At 41.1% G+C, this 20,160-nt stretch overlaps 1 protein-coding gene across 2 annotated transcripts in view; it reads left to right on the top strand.

Moving 5' to 3' along the window:
- The first annotated feature begins 8,452 nt into the window (after positions 1 to 8,452).
- The window catches only part of LOC137874611 (inactive ubiquitin carboxyl-terminal hydrolase 53-like), a 30,344-nt gene continuing 18,636 nt past the window's right edge, over positions 8,453 to 20,160 (top strand). For both annotated transcript variants that reach the window (XM_068713427.1, XM_068713426.1), the window contains exons 1-5: positions 8,453 to 8,810; positions 15,681 to 16,311; positions 17,251 to 17,343; positions 17,547 to 17,681; positions 19,397 to 19,507. In XM_068713427.1, coding sequence (XP_068569528.1) covers positions 16,168 to 16,311; positions 17,251 to 17,343; positions 17,547 to 17,681; positions 19,397 to 19,507 — 483 coding nt within the window. In that variant the 5' untranslated portion in view covers positions 8,453 to 8,810; positions 15,681 to 16,167. The remainder of the gene's footprint in view (positions 8,811 to 15,680; positions 16,312 to 17,250; positions 17,344 to 17,546; positions 17,682 to 19,396; positions 19,508 to 20,160) is intronic.

Here is a 20,160-nt window from a genome sequence, read left to right as displayed (position 1 = left end):
CAACAAGTCTGACATAATTTTTTTTCTGTTTTTATTTTTCATGCTTGAATTTCATTTTCTGCCACTAAACTTGTTGATAACCGGAATGCACGCTTTCGGGATGCTTCTGTATTTGGACATGGATGCAAATCTGTAACATATTCTGCAACATGTCCCCAGGTGATAATTTCACAGTGAGTTGATCTGAGCTACACTGAAGGATCACTTGAGTGAATGATGTTGTGCCTGTGTGTTAAATTCGTATGCAAACCCATCAGTTATCGCATCGTGTGAGGGACCAAAGATACATGTGAGCCACTGTAACACGCCTCAAGGTTACACTGGCTGACAAATCAAATCTGCTCCACCGAGATGAGCGGCTTGACGGATGTGTCTCTCACCTTTTGGCGATGCCCACGCGAAGGAGTGTGGGATTGATGGGAGGGCAGCCTGATGAGCTGTGCCCACTCCTTATCTATCTGTCTGTTTATTAATACAGCGTTTAGGAATTCATCACAGACATAACAGGCTTCAGCGAAAAGACGCGACCGATTGAAAGTCACCGGCAGGTTGTACAAGAGCTGCAGAGACTATGTACAGCGAGCTAGCCGTGTGTTTATTCATCTAGAAGAAGAGCAGAGTGAAATATACAGCCCTGTCTTGAATTCCAAGTTGTTGAGTAATTATGTTATATTAATTGTATGTACTTTCCTTTAATGCAACAATGTGGGAAATATATTTTGCATATTTACAACCGACAGTCATATTTAAATTGCTGAAGAAAACCTTCGGCAGTGGAGAAGGTCAAATATATTACAGTCCTTTTCCAGCTCTTTTAGTTTTCCATTTCCATTATCATTCTTGTCTTGTGTAATCACTGACCATTTGAGTCCACAGATAAAGCCAGAGAAGAGCATATTCATTCATTTACATTGTGACCACAGATTAAAAGTGCTTTGACCTTTGTGAGTATTAGGTTGCTAATGGTAACTGTAGGTTTGGTGTAAAATGTTCAATCATGAGAACCACACTCAAGTCTGATAGATTAAAATGTGATGTGAGGGATGCTCAATGGTGGACAGTCGGAAGGTCAGTTAGGATGACCTGTAATAGGATGGGTTCGATCTCACTTTAGGTGTAGCGATCTATCACTGTACCAGTGTGTTGTATGTTAGATAACATGGCATGGTGATACATGACTGAGCTTTGACGTCAGATAAGCAAGCGATGGGTCTGATTTGTAAACCGGGTGATAGACAGCAAACATTGTGTTCCTGTTTTGACTCGGGCTGGGTGTCCTCTAAACCATTGTCTGCTTATTTTGGGGAGGTTTTAAACAATTTCTTATGAAGAAGAAAACTATTGTAGCACTGTGATACAGGTCTGTGATATATGTGTGTGTGTGTGTGTGTGTGTGTGTGTGTGTGTGTGTGTGTGTGTGTGTGTGTGTGTGTGTGTGTGTAAAAGGTGTATCTTACCTTAATTCAAGGGGAAGTCTTCGGTATTCAGAGCATTAATATTGTGGAGTAATGTCTACCTGAGCAGAGAATAAAGTCTCTCTCTCTCTCTCTCTCTCTCTCTCTCTGTGTGTTGTAATCAATAAAGTTGGCCGCTGCTCTGCACTGCTTTCATACTGTGGTTACAGCTGATAATGGTGTCGCCATGAAAGCGGAGCTCCCACCCTCTTGTTCCCCCTCTGGTTAACACTGTTCCTCTGTCAGCACTTTTGTCGTAGTTTGTACTGTGAGTGCTGTTACCATCGTTAGCTATGAGCCGCCGGCTCAGCCGTCGCCATGTTTAGAGCCGTTGATGGGCAATCGATGCCCCCAATCTTTAAAAACCTTTAAACCTATCAAATCTCTCTAGGTCTTTCACCCACATTGGTTTTAATAATAACATTATAGGAGATGCCACTTTATCCGGCAAATTCATTTAGTTAAATTGCTGGCAAAATTTTGCATTCTCATGAGTGCTCTGTCTGATGAAAAGGTTGGATTTGATTTTGTAAAAGTTATTGACATCTTCTCTTTCTTTGAAAAGGAACTAGTAGGCTAAATGCCTCTCAGATTTCCCTCAGCCATGTGATTAAGTCCAGCATCAGCATTCCTCGCCTCTGTCGGAGACCCTTTGGAATGTGCAGCTCCCGGTGCCACTCCCTTTTTGTGTCCTATTGAATTCCTCTTGCCAGCCTCTTCAGGAGCACGGCGTGTACAACACCAACCGGCATCCGACCGAGCCAGTAGCTCTGCCAAGCACCACAGCAAATATTGAGCCGTGTTTATCAAGGCCAGGCATGAACTCTCTTTGAACTTTGATTGTAGCCATTACCAAAAAGCAGCAACAGAATATTATTGGCAGGGACTGTGAGCGTAGGCTGAGGGTTGGGCAGCCAGACTATTCGATTAATGTCTCTAACTGCTACCAGTTTCCCAGGCGTGTTTACTTTGGCATGAGATGGCAAAGCAGGCACTGGACTATAGGGCGTCCGAGTGGTTGGACTGACTGTCCCATACTGAAAGGCAGGAATTATTTGCAATCTTGTAGCATACTTGAGCAGGAGACTAAACCTGTCATGCTTGGGATAAGAGCATCAGGGAAAGTGAGGTGATAGCACGGTGGAGCCTCACTGAGCTCAAATGCAGGGCAATCCTTTTAGAAACTGCTTTTAGAGACACCTGATAGGAATATAAGACCACTTGTTATGTAACAAGAAGCCTGATAAGATGGGAACATGAGGGAGTTTTTTGTGTGCAAGAAGTGAGAGGGACGTCAAATTCAACAAAACTTCATCATTCGTCTAAATGTGTTGTAGTCTGTGACCCGGCTCAGGCTACAACTGAGCAGCTGGCCTTCTGCATCTTTATCAGCAGTTAACAATGGACTCTGCTGCTGTTGCATTCACTGTCATGTTTTAAAGCTAAGGTCCCTCGGGTCTCCATCTGCACACACAGCACCTAACACTGAGCGTGCAGCATGCTGCTGCTGACACAGACAGCTGCTAAAAGGTTGAGCTACATGACCAACCAATATTCCAGAAGCTTTTCTCTGAGTGTGCACGGGTGGGGTGAGAAAACAAACATGTTGCGAAACAAAAACTGCAAGAGCACAGAGAAGTTCCTAGAGGGAGACATATGGTTCTCTCAAAGGTTTTAGCAAACGGACATACTTTAAAGTTAAGTTGGATTTTACATGGAGTTTATGCTCCAATCATCCACCGGACATGTTGGAAATCTGGGATTAACTTTGCAATATTGTGTTGAGGGGACCTCCTGAGATAAAAATCCATAAGTGGTTGAAAACTACAGCTAATAATGCGTCTGAATTTTTAGCTCATGCCTTTCTCATTTGATGGCGCGATGGATATGCCCACAGCCTGATGGATGTGTGCAGCAGGTGGTCGTCCTCACAGTGGTGCAAAGCCCAATAGGATATCTAAAAATATGAGTGAAAATAAAGCATCCCGGGGGTCAGTAGGGTGGTGTTGGGTTGTCGATGAGGGGATGTGAAGGGTGTCGGGCACACATTCCACTTGTGAAATGAGTAGTAAATGACGCAGTGGGTTGAACTATGTTTCGCTCTGAGAAAATTTTCAATCCATGAAGTGTCAGCAAGGGTGTGCCGGGGGGGTGGGGGGGGATGGCTGCGCTCGTGCACGTTGTCTGTGTGGGTTTGCGTGTGACTTTGTTGGGGATATTTAATTGGATGGGATCACAAGTTGACTGCCAGAATGAATTTCTGATCTCTTCTATAAATACATACAGAAAATGATTGTTGAGCAATGTGCACTCATTCTCATCAAGTTTAACTACACAGAAATTCACCACTGTAGAAACTACTTTATGGAAGAATGCACACAGCTAGGTTAGTAATTAACCTGTTTGGACAAATGAACATTCAAGACTGTGTTCCTGTTTACTTGCAAAAGCCCTTGAGACCAATTAGTGCCGTGTTCTCTCACAGTAATCCAGCTGCTGGCTATTACCTCAGGGGCCTCATCTATAATCCTGACTGGTCAATATTTGTTAACCTCTTCTCTTTGGTTGATGGTCAGCGAAGAATTATTAACTTACAACTGCTAACACAACTAGTAAGTAAACAAACGGTAGCACCGAGACCTTCAGGTGACAAGTAAAATGCTCTTTCCTCATCTAATATAGCTGGGAAAGAGCAGAGAATAGCTTTAAATATCCTTAATGTGCCGATAAAGGAATTAGCCCATTTTTCAGGATGTTGCCAGAAGAGAGAATTATTATTGTGCCTTATCTTAGTCAATGAAGGGTATTACTTTCCCTAACTGACAGCACTGAGCCAATAGCATGCTTTGCAGTGTGCTGCAGCTACCACGGATACGGCAAACACAGCAGTGAAATATATCACAGTCACCCCTTTGGCTGCATTCCAGAATTAATGTAACATGGGCAATTGCCAAAAAATGATGCTTATGTCATCCACTTTTCTGCAGTAAAACAATGAGCACAGTCCCACTCAAGGGTTAGAAAGAAAATGGAAATTACTACAAATGAATAAAATGTAGATTAAAGGAACACAGAAGAATCTTTCTTCTTGAATGGACAATATCTCACCTGTTCCTGTGATATATTATGGAATGTACCCATGCTGGGACATCTTGCTATGTTTGTGGTAAACGCTAAATCATCATGAAAGCACACAAATACCATTCCATTGAATAACATGCAAACAAACAAAATGTACAAGCGGGAACTTTGCTGTGTCTTATCAGGGATTAACTGTGTTCTGCAGGGCAGGCCTACTGAAAAGTAGTTGAACAAAAAGTCCTCACCAAGAACTGCGACTGAATTGTTCTTGGGAAAAGTAAGGGGGGGGGGGTTTCGTTCCAAAAAAACTTGTCAACATTGGATTTTAATCCCCAGTTAAATATAGCAGAAGTTGCTTCAGAGGCATCTCCTCCCCGTGGCCCCCGTTGTGGCGTTCGAGCACGTCTAATCTCTTATGTAACAACGGGGCATTCACTACTGTGTGGTTCCTCATTAGTAGTAATTCAATAGCAACACAACAAATGGTGTTCACGGAAAACATTAAGCGTTGCTTTGTTCAGTCATTCCACTTGGTGCAGGTTTTGCAGAAAGTGACAAAAAGGCATTTTCATTTAAGTTGAGAAACCTTACAACTCACTGTTTGAACTGACAGAAATGCAATCTTGACAAATATCCCATATTTGTTTTTTCTTATGTGCGTGGTCGTGACCGTCTTGTGTCCTCATATTACTTTTCATTAGTACAAGCTGATCCAAATGAATTATTTGCATTTCCCATGATGCCACAAAAGCCCAGGTTTGCGTGCCCATACACAAACATGCACACAAACTAGGGCATTTATTATTACCCAGACTGAGACAGGAGCAGATTAAGTTTACATTTTAATTAGATACTTACATTTTGCATTAGCAGATGAAACCAGAGGTACAAAAAGCTGTAGTTGTGTTCATTTAAATGTTTATTATTTTTATGCTACATGTCCATAAGAAAGTGTTGCTTCTTGCTTTGTGATTAATCAGATTTCTATATTTTAAAATTGTGTGGTATATTTTTTCCTGAGTCTAAAAAGAACCACCCTGAATGCACAGACTTAAAAATAAAACAGTTTTAGAATTGTTGCCCCGCTTTGCCTTTGAGTACAGTAAGTATGGATTGAAAAGCCAGACAACAGTGCTAAAAATATCCCACTTCAACTGGCACAGTACATTTGGGGTGAATTGGAATTTAGCTACTGCAGTGACCCAATCAAGATCATCAATGAATCTATTTAACAGACAACTAAAAAATGCATTGACGACCTGGCGGCTATGAGAGTGAGATAAAAAGCAACATAAAACCCATCACATTAAAAGTAAACGTGATCCCTCAAAGTTGACATGTACTTTTTGTTGTTAGTGCTGTTGAAATTATAAAAAGGTCAACACAGGCAAAGAGAGGACACAGGTTTGTCATTTGAGCTGTGTTTATCCACCGTGTTCAGCAGACCTCTTGCTGTTCATTGGGTCTTTCTCAAGGTGAGAAGTCAGGGTAACGGCACCAGCTCTCAGCGGGACATTTATACTGCGTGCTCTGTCTCCTTGCAGAGCTGGCAAAGTCTTGCTAATTAATCTTAAATTAAAATGCCCTCCACAACAGCATTAAACTGTAGGATCATTGGTTTGCTGATTTGAGTTCAAGATCTCATATTCAGTAAATTATATAAATAAATTGATTGAAGCTTACTTTGTAAATACACTTGACAATTAGATATATTGAGTGGCAAAAATGAATCACGTCCAAAATCATATCCAAAAGTCAATGAGCCGCTATTCTGCAGAAGTCATTCAAAGGGCATGACAGCCGGGCAATGATGGGTCAGTCCAATAATACATAGTCATTTTTTAGACTTTTGGCTCAGAGTGAGGCAGATATGCTGACAGGGCGCAAATTGTCAGATTCAGCGGCTGGATTGGAAGCTATCCACCGAGGTCAGAGAAGAAAAGTTTACATTTGTGGAACTTGTTAAAGACCTGATCTGTTCGAGCTGTCTGATCCATAATTTATAGGGGGTATAAGATATTCAGTGGCAGCACTTCAAAGCAAGGAGGCCTACAGCCAGGGTGGGAATGCCCAACATCATAATGTGAATCTTTTCTCTGTCGGCTTAGAGCACCACACCGACTACGAAAATACTTTTTTTGTTAAGCGAGTCATAAAGAAATTAGCAATAACAAAAGAAAAATATATATATACTGTATAGCTTAACCTCAACCCTCTAGAATGCCTGAAGGTTGGCTGGTTTATTTTATTATAGTATAGGGTTACAAGGTAAGTTTTTACACTAAGACCATTAAAGCTCACATCCCTCAACCTGATTATTATCACACTCTCAACTTTTTTATATTTTAAGAGGAAGCATTATATGTCCCTCAAGGAAATGTGTGGGGAGGGAAATGGCATTGTCTCCTCAATGGGCCCTTTCAAGTACTTCCTGGGGAAAGGCTGAACCACTCTGCTACATTGTGACCCTTCGCCGCACACTTGATCATTGCGTACAGTTTCCTCAGCCTCAATGAGTGACTGTGCCATTTCTTCCTTTAACACAAACTTTGTTGGACACATGACCTGATTTTAGGGGTTTCATAGGAGGTGACACAACACGTTACTGATATTTAGTCTAATCTCAGTAAACATTGCAAATTAATTGCTCAAATATTTTTTTTTTAAGCCAGTGTGGAATCTGCAAAAAAAATAAAACTAAACTTAACACATACTAGAAGGAATTCTGAATTTAACAGTTTCAAGGACAAATAACCTGTGTAAGGAAGAGTGCTGGTAACAAATATATAGATTCCTCCCCCATAGCAATCAAACAAAAGCAACCTGATTATCTAAAAAACATGCAGGCTTGCATGTGTAATCAGTCATGTTGGGTTTATTAAAATTGCATTGGACTGGATAAATAGTGGCTATAATGACTATATGTTCTCATGTATAATCAGGAAAATCCAGGGTCATTGCATTAAGATTTGCATTACATACGGTAGAAATGTTTTGGGAAATAAATTAATGAAACATCAAATATATAATGTATGATCTCATATTGATATATCCATATGAAATGCCCTCTCTTTTGGAGGCAATCCAAACTACTTATTTTAATTAATATAATCTTTCCAAAAAAAATAAATGTGGTCAGCTTGCTGGGGGCCTTGAGCCATGAAACACGATAGGGCTGTAGCACTAGTCTCTTGCTTCAAAAAAAGGGGGAGAAAAGCTTTAATTGCACATCTCTCTCATTGCTTTCTTTATATAACAGGATCAGGCAGATGGTGTTTGGGTAACAAGAGCCTTACATCACTTTCCTCCGCTCTCACTTGTTCATAATCATCAGGGTTATAATAGTCATCATGCTGTTGGGGTTCAACCGCACAGATACAATTGTTTATCACCCCTCAAAGTGTGTGAAGTCACTGACCACAACACTGCTGCAATGCATACTTCATACGCACTGCATGCAGATATTCTATCGGTAGTTTTTGCATCTATCGATGCAGTCAACAAAAACAGGAAGAAAACATTAACTATATATATATATATATATATATATATATATATATATATATATATATATATATATATATATATATATATATAATGCTTTTAAAGTGATTTTTTTCCAGTTTTCGAAAGCTACTTGTAAAGAAATGTTTAAGCTGCAGTGTTGCCGTTGTAAAGTAAAACTACGCAATGTTGTGATCTAACTCTAAACCCCTGCACCATAAAGAAACATTATCGTGTCTGCCAGCAGTGTTGCCGCTCTGCAAGTGTTGGTGCGCGTGTGTGTGTGTGTGTAGCTGTGGCAGTGGTGTACAGTAGCATGGCAGACTGCAGTAAATACACTGTTGAAGAGGCGGGGTTTGACATCTCAGCGCTGAAAACATCTCTAATCCAGTATTTCAGGTGCCGAAGTCGACCGAGCGACCATTGCTCACTACCGCCGCGCATCAGCGAACTGCAGCAGAGCCGCACGCCTCTGAGGAATATATCGCAAGTGGACCGAGACGGCTGCTGTGTCCTAAGTGGGATTTTTATAAGAGAAAATAAATACTAGAAACGCTAGAAGTTTCAAGCGGCGTGGACGCAATACTTTCGTTGGTGGCGGTTTAGTTTCCAGCGTCCGTCACTGCCTTGAAGTAACGTTACATTTGAACCAGCGACTCCTTCGGCTCCTCATTCCCTCCCTCCTCTCCCCGAAACTCAACGAAAATACTTCAACTCTTGCTCTCACTGGAGGATATTACCGCACTTCTGGTTATTTATTTTCGCTCCGAGGTGAGTAGCTCTTTATTTGAGTTTGAGACAGTTCTTCAAACTTTTGCTGTTTTTTTGTGTGTGTTTTGGCTGCAGTACGCGGGGCGGAAATGTAGTTTCACCTGGAACTCAGGTAAGTCGGAAACCAGGTAGGCCTAGCATTAGCTCTGCTTCCAGTTGGCCAGGTAGCTTTAGTTAGCACAGGTATTAAGTAATACAGTGTGGTGCGTAAATGTATAAAACACCAGAAGACGTGTTCAGTCATTTTTATGGTTCATTTCGATTTACAGTCGGACCATATATTACATTTTCTTTTTTAAAAAGTCGTCCGTAGTCTCATTGTTGTGGACAGCTAGTTAGCTACGTGTCCGGTTTATCATTAAATATTTAAAATATGTATCTAGAGCAACGCAAACGAGGCTTAAGTGACTGCTCATCTCGTGTTCACTTTGTATTTTCCTTAGTCTGTTCAAATGTGTATTTACTGTGTATTTAAATGTCAGCTTCCCTCTATGTTTGAAGGTGTTGTGTCACTTCAGGATAAACAAGCACAGTGTAAACTGAACTGCCAAGTCTCTCGGCGTGTTTTGGTTGTGGACTGAGAGGTTTCACATTGCGTAATTCTTGCACACCCTTTTTTAATTTATTTTGTATTATTCGGACAAAACATTCAGAAGTTCAGAGGAGAGCCTCCTTTGCTGACTCTCGTCCTATGCACCTAATATAAGTGCACACATCTGGAGAAGACCCCCACGCAGCACACATCAGTCCCATGAGCACAGTGGTGATGAAGCAGTGAGATCATCAGCCCTGTAGACATCATGCACGCTCATCCTGTATGTTGAGGGCTGTGGAACATTTCCTTCAGGTGGTGAAGTCAGTGAGGAGGCATGCTGAAGAACCAGTTTTGACATGACGCAAAACCTTCTGTCGCTACTTTGTTTGCGAGCGCGTGGAGCAAGAGTTCTTGGAGTGAGTGTGCTTTTTATTAGGTATTTATGGCTCAATTTACCATGTGTGGATCTGCTTTCGATGAAGCCATACACACTTGACTCAGGGGTTTGCATCTTTACATTTAGTTGCAGTAATTTATTAATAGATAGGTAGAGATATAATATTCCTTTTGAAGATGAAAAGTTGTTACTTATCATGATACTTATTGGCAAGTGTCTGTGTGTGGGGGGCATTAAGGAAGCAATTGTAAAAGTGGAGAGGAGGATGCTATTTTTCAATCAGATTCCTTGCAGTATGGGATCCTGGAACCTGTGCTTTTTGTGTTCCTCCTTTTCCCTCTGTAATCATGGGTGACTCAGCGTGGTGTGGTTGACCTGTTCAGTTTCACAGGGTTGAATGCGGTCACCGTGTGCTGGAAAGCGGCAAGCCTTTGAGCAGGAAGCCCACACAGGAAACGACCGCTGCATTGTTGCCTGAAGGCTCACACCATGTCTGCAGTCCGTAGGGAATGTTACAGTCCAGTCTCACCGTTTCTAGTGTTTCGGCAGGCAGGGGTCGTGTTTTATTGCTTTTTCTCGGTACATGCAGGGACTACTTGTGCCTTGTATATTTTCAGATGCCTGTGTGTTTGCCCAGACCCAACTTTTAATTAAAAAAAAACCCCAGACTGACAGAAGAACTGTGGAAAGCCTGAAAGCATTAAATCATAGAAAATTAGAACATTGTGTCGACAGTGGAGAGGATGTGAAGAAGAAAACAAGTTTGTCAGACACTTAGTTCACCACTTTCGAAGGAAAACACAGGTCATCTGTGAGACTTCTCTATAACAATGTGACTTTGTTCCTGTGTTTCCCATATAAGTCAGACCGCATCCAAAATATCTATAATTTTTTTTTTCACTCTGTCGAATTTAACATGGAAAATGGCCACATGTTAATTGTCAAGTTGTAACAATGAATGATTTTAAATTTAGTAGGATAACTAACTAAGATAAGTATATTTTATAACAAGTTCATGTAGCAATAGGAGCAGTGCAGCAGTTTATAATCCCAAATACAACACAATCTGTTACGTTGTCCAGCAGTTTTTATTCCATTCATTTGGATACCTCCTTGCTTTTTCACAGAGTTCCCAGGCGTAACACTTCCCAGGTAATTTTCAGATGTAACTAATGCCCCACAAATGATCCGTTAAAGAAATGGTTGTTCATAGAATTAGTTTGACATTAAAGTCTCTATCTTAAAACATTGTTTGTTTGTTTGTTGCTCTAGCAGCGCTATAGTTTAATTTTAGAAACCATGTCATCATATTATCAGCCAGCAGTTTACATACACAAGTGTCTGTGTGGCCCTCTCAAGCGTAGGTGTGAATTAGACAGCAATATATAGATTCTTCATTTGACAACTTTCATAGGTCACAATTTATGACTCAACCAAGCTCCACAATGATCTGTCTGACGGTACAATTTTATTATTTACAAGTTTCTTGTCAATTTAATATAACATATTATAATATATTAATCTCTAATTTAATTTTCCTAAAACTAGAGGATGAAAGGATGCACAATGCCGTGCTACCATGGGAGCCGAAGTTACTGTTGAACGTGATCTCCAGTAAGGAAAGCCATTCATCAACAGTGAGTCAGAGTTGAGGAGTAACACGGGGGAGCGCTCTCAGTTGTCATGCAGGAGGATAATTCACCAGCTTGACGGAAAGATATATTGATCTGCATTGAGAAAAAGGGAGGGCGCACAATTTATCTTAGTGTCTCAGGAGTTATAGAGAGGCTGAGTGTTGTACCGTGCAGTGGGGCAAGTTGTGTTTTATTAAGGAAAAGGAGTGTTACACATTTATTTAAAGGCTATGTATGACCTATTAAAGAAATGCATTTGTAGCGTTTGGAAGAACTGATGTAGAGAGAATTGTCGGCATTCTTCTGGGTAATAGGAAGCGAACCTGGAAGCTGAATTGTTCCAACAAAGGCCTCTTCATATACATTGTCTCTTTGTGCTCCATGTGTATCCATTTTCACATCTTACACACATTGAATTAGTGTGACTCGATTGACCACAGATTGATTCATCTGGGACTCTTTTCATTACCATGTGAAGGAGATCAATTGAATCATTCTTAATGAGGCAATCCATCAACAGATCACTAATAGATAGATTATAGCAGTGACTCCCTATGCCTTCACACCAAACATGCCTGCCTCTTACGGACTCCCTTGGCTCGCCAAAGGTGCTGATGTACAGCACGCTCTTTGGCTGATTGCTACAAGGTGCTAGCCTTAGCATCGTCCCTATGACAAGGACAAAGTCAATCCTGGTCCTTGCCTGACAAGTCTGAGCAAGCTTTTGTTTATAAAGGAAGACTGGACTTCCTGTTCTGGTGCTGCTGAGGAATTACTTCTTTCTTCTTCTTTTTTTAGCAAGAAACTGCTCCCCACCAACCAACGATCTATCTTCTAAGAGAATCTGTATCTGTGTAAATGTACAATGGTTGTTTTATAGACCAGGTGAAAAGAGTATACAAGTATTCCCTCTGTGCAGGGGTTATCTGGTTATTTTAGTAAAAGGATGAACGTCTACACAATGAAAATGAGTTGGAGCACTTGATGCTTGTCCTTTTTTCTGCTATTTCTAAGTATGGTGCTTTGCTTTTGTATAATTTACCTCCTTGAATTTAACTTTTTGCTGCAGTCATGACATCAAATGATTTTATATCTCCTCCACGATGCTCTTGATCTTACAGTGTTGTAAATGATTGAACCCCACTTCTTTCATGTGTTTGAGCTCATAGCTGAATTGAAAACCCAGGCGTATCTGGGCCATTTGTTACCCAGGAATTACAAAATGTTTGGTTTATTAATGTCATTTAACAGATCAGTGTTGAACAAAGAGCTGACTATCATGTGAAGATAAACCCACAGGGTTATATGAAGAAGAAAAAAAATTGGACAAACTTGTGAGGAAAGTAAGGAAATCAGCCTGAAGAAAATAGTTTCATTCACAGCTAAGACTTGAAGGGTGTCAACAGATGTCTTGGCTTGCATTGGGTAATGACACAAACCTGGCTGTTGGACAATATTGTGACCAGCTGAGTCATTTTCTCCGCTCAGGTTTATAAACAAGGAGGCCAATATATCACATGGCTGCATTCAGTTGAAGTCAGTTATGAGGGATCTGTTTAAAATGTTTGAGAATAGGTCTTTTAATGAAAAATTATAAAACCGCAGCATATGAAATCCAGGAAAATCGGCTTCATATTGGCATAGCCGGCTGTTCAGACAATGTGCATCGGTATTTCCAGCGCTTCACTTTCCATCTGCATACCTGCTCAGTGTGTGCCTCTTTAACCTCTCCGGATTGTAGCTCAGCCAGTCCATGTCTATAAATGTGCGCCAGTCCTGCAGTGCAAAAACTACATGGTGCCGGTCACATGATGTTGTCAGATGAAGTGTCATGCTTAATCTGATAAGCCCGGAATGTATTTCTAATTTCTTGCGGAAAAAACAGATGTGGCAGAAATGTTACCAAGTTCTCCTCGGCAACGGTCTCATCTTACCAAAAAGGGAAATGAAATAGCAAGTGAAAGTTTGTTATTGTCAAGTGAGTGCAAACATAAACAATGATTCTCTTTGCTCTCAGGTATCGGAGCATAATCTTTTCAAGAGAAAATTATGTCATTGAATTGTAGTCAGCAAGTGGCAATTCTGCTCAGACTAAAAGATAGTTTAACATGAGCGAGGTCAGTTTGAAGTGGAACACCATGATGCAATAATATTTCTAGGACCAGAAAGGCAGGGCCTGTGTTTACTCTTGCTGTTGTCAGCAGTGCCACAGTACATGCTTTGGCTTAATTTCCCATGCCATCAAGTAGACCTTGATTAATGTGGACATGTTGATGTGTGGCATCGCCTTTGCTTGCTGACAAACTCATATGGAAGCGATGCCACACGGTTATGTTGGCTGTTTGTACCCGTTTGTGGGAATTGTTGAATTGTGACGTCCTGGAGCCACTGTGCTCTTAAAGTGATAGTAATAATTGATAAAGTGCAATAATTATATGTAATTATAATTATATATAATCTAATTATTGCAGAGGTGTTACTATCTCTTTAAGAGCTCAATCTCTCCAGGACAAGAGTTAGAATATGAAAATAATGGGTTGAAGAAATACAGTTTTTTATTTCGTGGATGTTCTGTATGTGCCTGGAGATGTCTCATGATGAAACATACAAACAGTGGCAACATGTTTGGGCATGTGATGTCATTAGTAAAGGTGGGCCTGAAACTAATCCAGCTCTTAAGCAACTGTGAGCTTAAGTGATTGCTTTGGAATGCCGATTGCTATGGAGTCCAGACACAAAGGACCGAGACAAAAACCTTAGCATGTTTAGTTCAATCATGTACTATACGCACAAGTACTAAACTTCAGATTGCCTCATTGACTTACTGAAAGGTAACATTGTTGCAACATCATCGTTCATTGTGGATTCCTGAAATATCAGGATGGAAATGTTGCCCAACTGGTTTTGGCTGAAACTTTATGTGCTTCTGGAGGCTGTCGCAAGAGGGAAGTTTCATTGTTTGTGCAAAGTAGGGCAGTATTTGTTTTTGTCCTCACACTGAATAACAAAATGTTTGAGGTTCATTCTGTAAGGTTATTTTTTTTTTTTTTAGGTGTCTAAAAGAGGCTGAATCACCATGGGTCACACAAGGAACCCTTGCTCATTGTTGCTTCTTTCTTGTTGCTGAAAGTACATTTGCTTTGACGCAACTTCAGTTTTCCATAAAGACACACAACGAACTTTGTATAATTTAGCATGACATGAAAGAATATCCCATAAAAGCCTTAATAAGCATGTTACAACAGACAGGCCGTGGCTATGTAGTATGTCCCTCTCGCGGCATTCACTATTGTAATAACCTAGACACTGCTTCCACTGTCTCACTCAGCACAAACATATTCATCCATCAAACCTCTCAAAGTCGACTGGGCTCAGCGCTGCTTTAGTAGGTGCAGAGTGCAGGCTTCATGAATTGAACTGCATCTTCAATGGTCTGTTATAATGTCCTCCGCTGCTCCTCTCATGTTCTAAATAGGTCAGGCCAGTACTCTTTTGTAGTTAAGTTCAGAAAAGAATGACAAAGCCAGGAAAACTGACAAAATGGGACACAAAAGAAACTTGAGGACTATTTTATGTATGGGCATTTTAAAAATCCTCAGGTCACACATTTCTGTTTTCGTTTGGCCTCACATCTGGAGCTGCAACTGCAAACTTGACTGTTTTAAAACACATTGCAGCGTATTTATTTCACAATAGGAACACAGCTGTATAGAAAATCTACAGGGCAGTTCAGCAGAAGATTAATCGATGGCAATTATGATAATGTGGTGATCGGTGATCAATATTGAGAGCTGATGAAGACGTGTCAGTAGTGACAGGAGGCCTTTAATGCTGGAGGTTGCCTCCTCCTTTTTAGCTATTCTTCCAAATAATCATGTACATATAGAAAATGAATGTGAGCTAATTGTAGCTACCGTGTTCATACAAGGCCTGCTCCAGGTCAACATTACCTTTGTTTCCTTTAAATGTCTCTTGGCTGTTGTCATTTACTGTTTGGTAAACTGAAATGATTCTGTCTGAATGTTAATGTGCAACTTCAGCTGGGGCAACTTTTTAGTTTTTGACATGCCTCCAGTGCAAAGGGTGTTTGTAAAAGTTAATATGTAAGCTTTTTTGACATCTAACCCAGATTGAGCAGCGATATGAAGACTGTAGTCTTAGTACAGTCTAGTAAAGGTGAAGAGAGTGAACATACTAGAAAACAATAGTGCTCACATACTAGAATAAAAAAGCGTTAATGATAATAAACTCCATAATGTCAGCTAAAGTCTCATTTAATCTTGTTTTCTCTCTCTCTAACACAGCCCAGCCGTGTTTCCTGTGCAGCCTGGATAAGTCCTTGCTATGGATGGACCTCTGAGAGGGACCATTGAGTGCAGCTGCACATCTTGAGCTAGCATCAGGACCATGTGGCAAAATTATCTCTTCTGACGCTGTTTGTGCAGCGCCATCAAGACTACAGGATGACCGTGGCATGTAACTCCGTAGTCAAAACACATCTTATCATAAGCATTAGACCGCTGATTATCAAAGGCTTCCCAAAACAAAGACTTGGATTATAACCTTTTTTTTCTGTTGACTTTTTATTCCTTTTTTTTGGGGGGGGGGGATAAACCTTTACGTGATCTTCTACATGAGCTGCAGAAATGGACTAGAAGCCCATGTGTGACAGCTGCAGCTCGTGGAATAACTTAACCCCAGACTTTTGGGGAGTCACTCCTTCAGGGCCCGAGGGATCTGATCCTAGTCGTCTGACTATCCCACCTGTCTAAAGGCAGACCCCTCTATCCAATGGCATGGGTCAAGTTCTTCAGGAAGCCGGGGGGCAATCTGGGGAAATCGTACCAACCGGGGAGCATGCTGTCTCTGGCCCCCACCAAAGGACTGCTGAACGAACCGGGCCAGAACAGCTGCTTCCTCAACAGCGCTGTGCAGGTAGGTGTGTCCTGTTGATTTTGGTAGTTGTTGTTTTTTTGTCTGGATCCAATTCAACATGTCCTGAAATAATTAAGCTATCCGTTATGTGCCTGTTGATACAGTGAGTAAGTGTGTCAAATGTGAGCAGGAATCAAGGACGTTTCTGTATCCTCTTAATTTACTGTATTACTTCTTTATAGATTTATTTAAACAAATCATTATGTGTAGGCAACCTTTGTTAGGAACCATAATATGTAGCAGTTTATAATTTGATTCGTTCATATTAAAGATGAATTAATTGGATTTAGGAGCATTGAGCTTTTTTGGAATGAATACAGTTTCCTGTGTTTCTCTACTTTTGTTGAGTCAATCTTTACCAGAGTGATGGCCAGACTGGCATTACATCATTAAAACAATATTTTAGCTTTAAATTGTAGTTTGCATAATGTTCATATTAGGTAAAACTGTATTACAACGTGCTCTTTACGTACATACACTTTTTTTCTTAATTTGGCACCTGCTTATTCAAATAATTTTTCACTTATTGCAGTCTTCCACCAGGAGCTGTACACCACGTACCACCCTCTTGAAAATATGACCATTATTTATTTTGAAGCTTAGTCACTGTCTTTTTTCTGACTATTGGTCTACTGGCGAGTTAGTTCATTATTGCAGACAGACCCGCAGTGAGGTCACTCTCTGTGAGCGTGACTCAGAGGGTGAGACGACCGATGAGCTGGTTGAAGAGGATCATTACCTGCGGCTTTGTTTCTTTCCCCTCGCCCACTCCTCAGCCTCATGGCCTTGGAGACTTAGTCCTGATGTCTGATTGCCATGCGTCACAAAAACACCCACGGGTGTCAAGTTTTAGTACATAAGATAATTCCCACCTAAACAATGCTCTAATGTCATGTTCAGTGTAAAGAATCAAGGTAACCTCCTCTTTCCCTTGTGTAGGTACTATGGCAGCTGGATATCTTCAGACGCAGCTTGAGGCAGCTACCTGGACACTTCTGTCTGGGAGAATCCTGCATCTTTTGTGCATTAAAGGTAGAATACAATCAGAAGCTTTATTTATTTTATTTTTTTAATGGGAGATTTCATTAAGGTTTAGTTCTCGTTTGTCATTACGAATGTGCCAACTGTTTGGCTCACATATCCGGACTGTGTAATGCGAATGCTTTTAATAAACCAAAAAAAAAGTCTCGTACTCCCATGTGCAAACAAGTTGTTGTTGTTGTTCTCCTCTTCAGGGCATTTTCTCCCAGTTCCAGCACAGTCGGGAGCGCGCCCTGCCCTCTGACAACCTGCGTCACGCCTTGGCAGAGACCTTTAAGGACGAGCACCGCTTCCAGCTGGGCTTCATGGATGATGCCGCAGAGTGCTTTGTAAGTTCCTGTGGCAACGCGTCCGTCCTGTGGAGGGAGACCAGTGCATGGAGAGGGGGGGGTGTGTGTGTGTGTGTGTGTGTGTGTGTGTGTGTGTGTGTGTGTGTGTGTGTGTGTGTGTTACCCTGCCACACGGTTCGGGTAACGCACTTGCAACAAACTGTTTGGCGAGGTCACTGAAAGAGCTTCTGTCCCTCCCTTCCCCTCCCATCAACCCCTGCCACATTGCCGCTAAATATCATCATGACAGGTTATATAAGCGCCAGAGTTGCGTTTGAACCTCTCTGTTTTGTACGATATTAGGTTGCATCACTTCTGTGCCTTTTTGAAGTCGATTTTATGCGTCCTTCATCTTTTTTACATATCAGTTCCAGTCTGTCTGCTCTTCTTGGCACAACTAAGCATTGCTTGGGCAGAACGTGTTGTTCCTTAACTGCAGTGTAATTTTCTTACATTTGTTTTATTTTTATTTAAAACATCAAATGTAGGACCGATGCTGTAGCTTTTTTGTCCTTCATTTTTTAACCTTGTTTTCTGTTGTTCATCCGGCTTAATTAGTTTATTTTCTCCTCACGCTTTTGATCACCTCTAAATAACAGTATACCCAGATGTTTCTTGATTTCATCTCTCATTCATTGTTTATCCACCTAGGAAGTCCAATTACACTGCACTGGATAAACAACGAGAGAGAAGCATATGTTTCGTGAACAGAAGGACTGTTCTATAAGTGAACACTGGGTTGCACACGTTTGAACATGTACAGCATGCGTGTCGCTTTGCTTCTCAAATGAGAAGTTACAGTTAAATGTAACACATAATGAAGATAGAAGCAGAGAAAGCAACGTTGGTGCTTTTTTTTCATGCCTCTGTGCCCGTGATAGCTGTGGCCAGAGGTGTTATATTTTCGGGTTATCAGTCCGCTCCCTTCTCACGAATGTGTTATCTCAGAGACGCCTGGAGGGAATTTCATTACATCTCGCACAAACAAGGATGAGCAGATTAGAATTTGGTGGTCAGAGGTCACTGTGGCCTCACAAAGCACGTTTTTGACCATAACTCAAGAATTCATACGATAATTCTGACAATTTCACATACATTTCCACCAAAATAAAATGATGACATTTTTGACAAACATGGATGCAAACTTCAACTTGACTGGTTGTCAGGGGCATACAACCACGAGCGGTAATTCTAGTTTCTTTGCCTGCCAACTCCCCATACTAAAACTCAACAGTAACTTTTTTTATCTTTTATAGACAATCTTAATTCTTAATTCTACGCAGATCTTTGCCCTTGAGCATTCACCATGTAATGCATTGGCAGCAGCGTGCGAGTGCACAATTTATGTGAGGACTTGGCCAGTGTCAGATTAACCGGCTGTGAAGTTGTGCCTGTAACCTTTGCAGGTCTACCTTGCAGCCTTAATATTTTATAAACTCACAAGCACTCCATTGAAACAGGTGGGAGCTGAATTGCAGGATAACTTGCTGTTTAAATGTCTTCCTTCTGCTGTCAGGTTTACAAAATGACTACATTTGAACTATTGATATGTAACGATGTGTCCCACTGCAGTGCAGTTTTGCTCTCGGAAATACCTGCATTGTTGGAAAAAAAAAAAAAAAAATGGCATGTGTTGCTTGTAAAGAGGTGGTTTTACTACGACAGTGTTGTAAATAGTTTGTCCCGTACTTGATGTACCTTTCATTGTGTCACAGGAGAACATACTGGAGAGGATCCACCTGCACATTGTGCCTGAGGAGACGGATGCCTGCACTTCAAAGTCTTGCATCACGCATCAGAAGTTTGCTATGACACTTTATGAGCAGGTCAGTATGGTGTTAAAAAGCAGAGGAACTATTATGTTCTTTTACTTTGACATATCAAATTCGTGAAAAAAAAAATCTTAATTATACTTTATCCTTTTTTATCTTTTTTTTTTTTTAGTTCAAACGGTGTTTGTTTTCACAGCCTCAACAGTAATGTGTGGACAAGCGTAACATGCTGGCCAATGTTAGGATTAATCAGCACACACACACACACACACACACACACACACACACACACACACACACACACACACACACACACACACACACACACACAGAGAGAGAGACAGGTACATGAATCACTGTCTGAGACAGTAGGAATCCAATCCGTCATGGTTTGATACTGGGTCGACCCAGAGGAATATGGAAGGGGTTTCTGGTCAGATTCCACAGTGCAGCAGCAGCAGCAGCAGCAGCACTAGCAGCACCACCACCACCAGATAAAACACAGATGGTGTACCAAAAAATCCCAACACAACACCACCCTTCCCCATGGCTGTGATATGCTCATCACTGACTGTGTCCCTGTCCCAGACCAGTTCTATCTCTAAATCAAACCGATAATACGCCTTTGGACTAAATCCCCTAGGGGCAGTCTGTGGATTTTGTTCCACCTAGACTTCAGAGCACCCAATCAGGCAAATATTACCAAG

The sequence above is a fragment of the Cebidichthys violaceus genome, unplaced genomic scaffold (assembly GCF_023349555.1).
Source record: "Cebidichthys violaceus isolate CVI_PGR_0920_01 unplaced genomic scaffold, fCebVio1.0.p SCAF_19, whole genome shotgun sequence".
Classification (NCBI taxonomy): domain Eukaryota; kingdom Metazoa; phylum Chordata; class Actinopteri; order Perciformes; family Stichaeidae; genus Cebidichthys; species Cebidichthys violaceus.
Note: the sequence above shows the minus strand (reverse complement) of the source record. Positions and strands in the feature narration are given on the sequence as shown.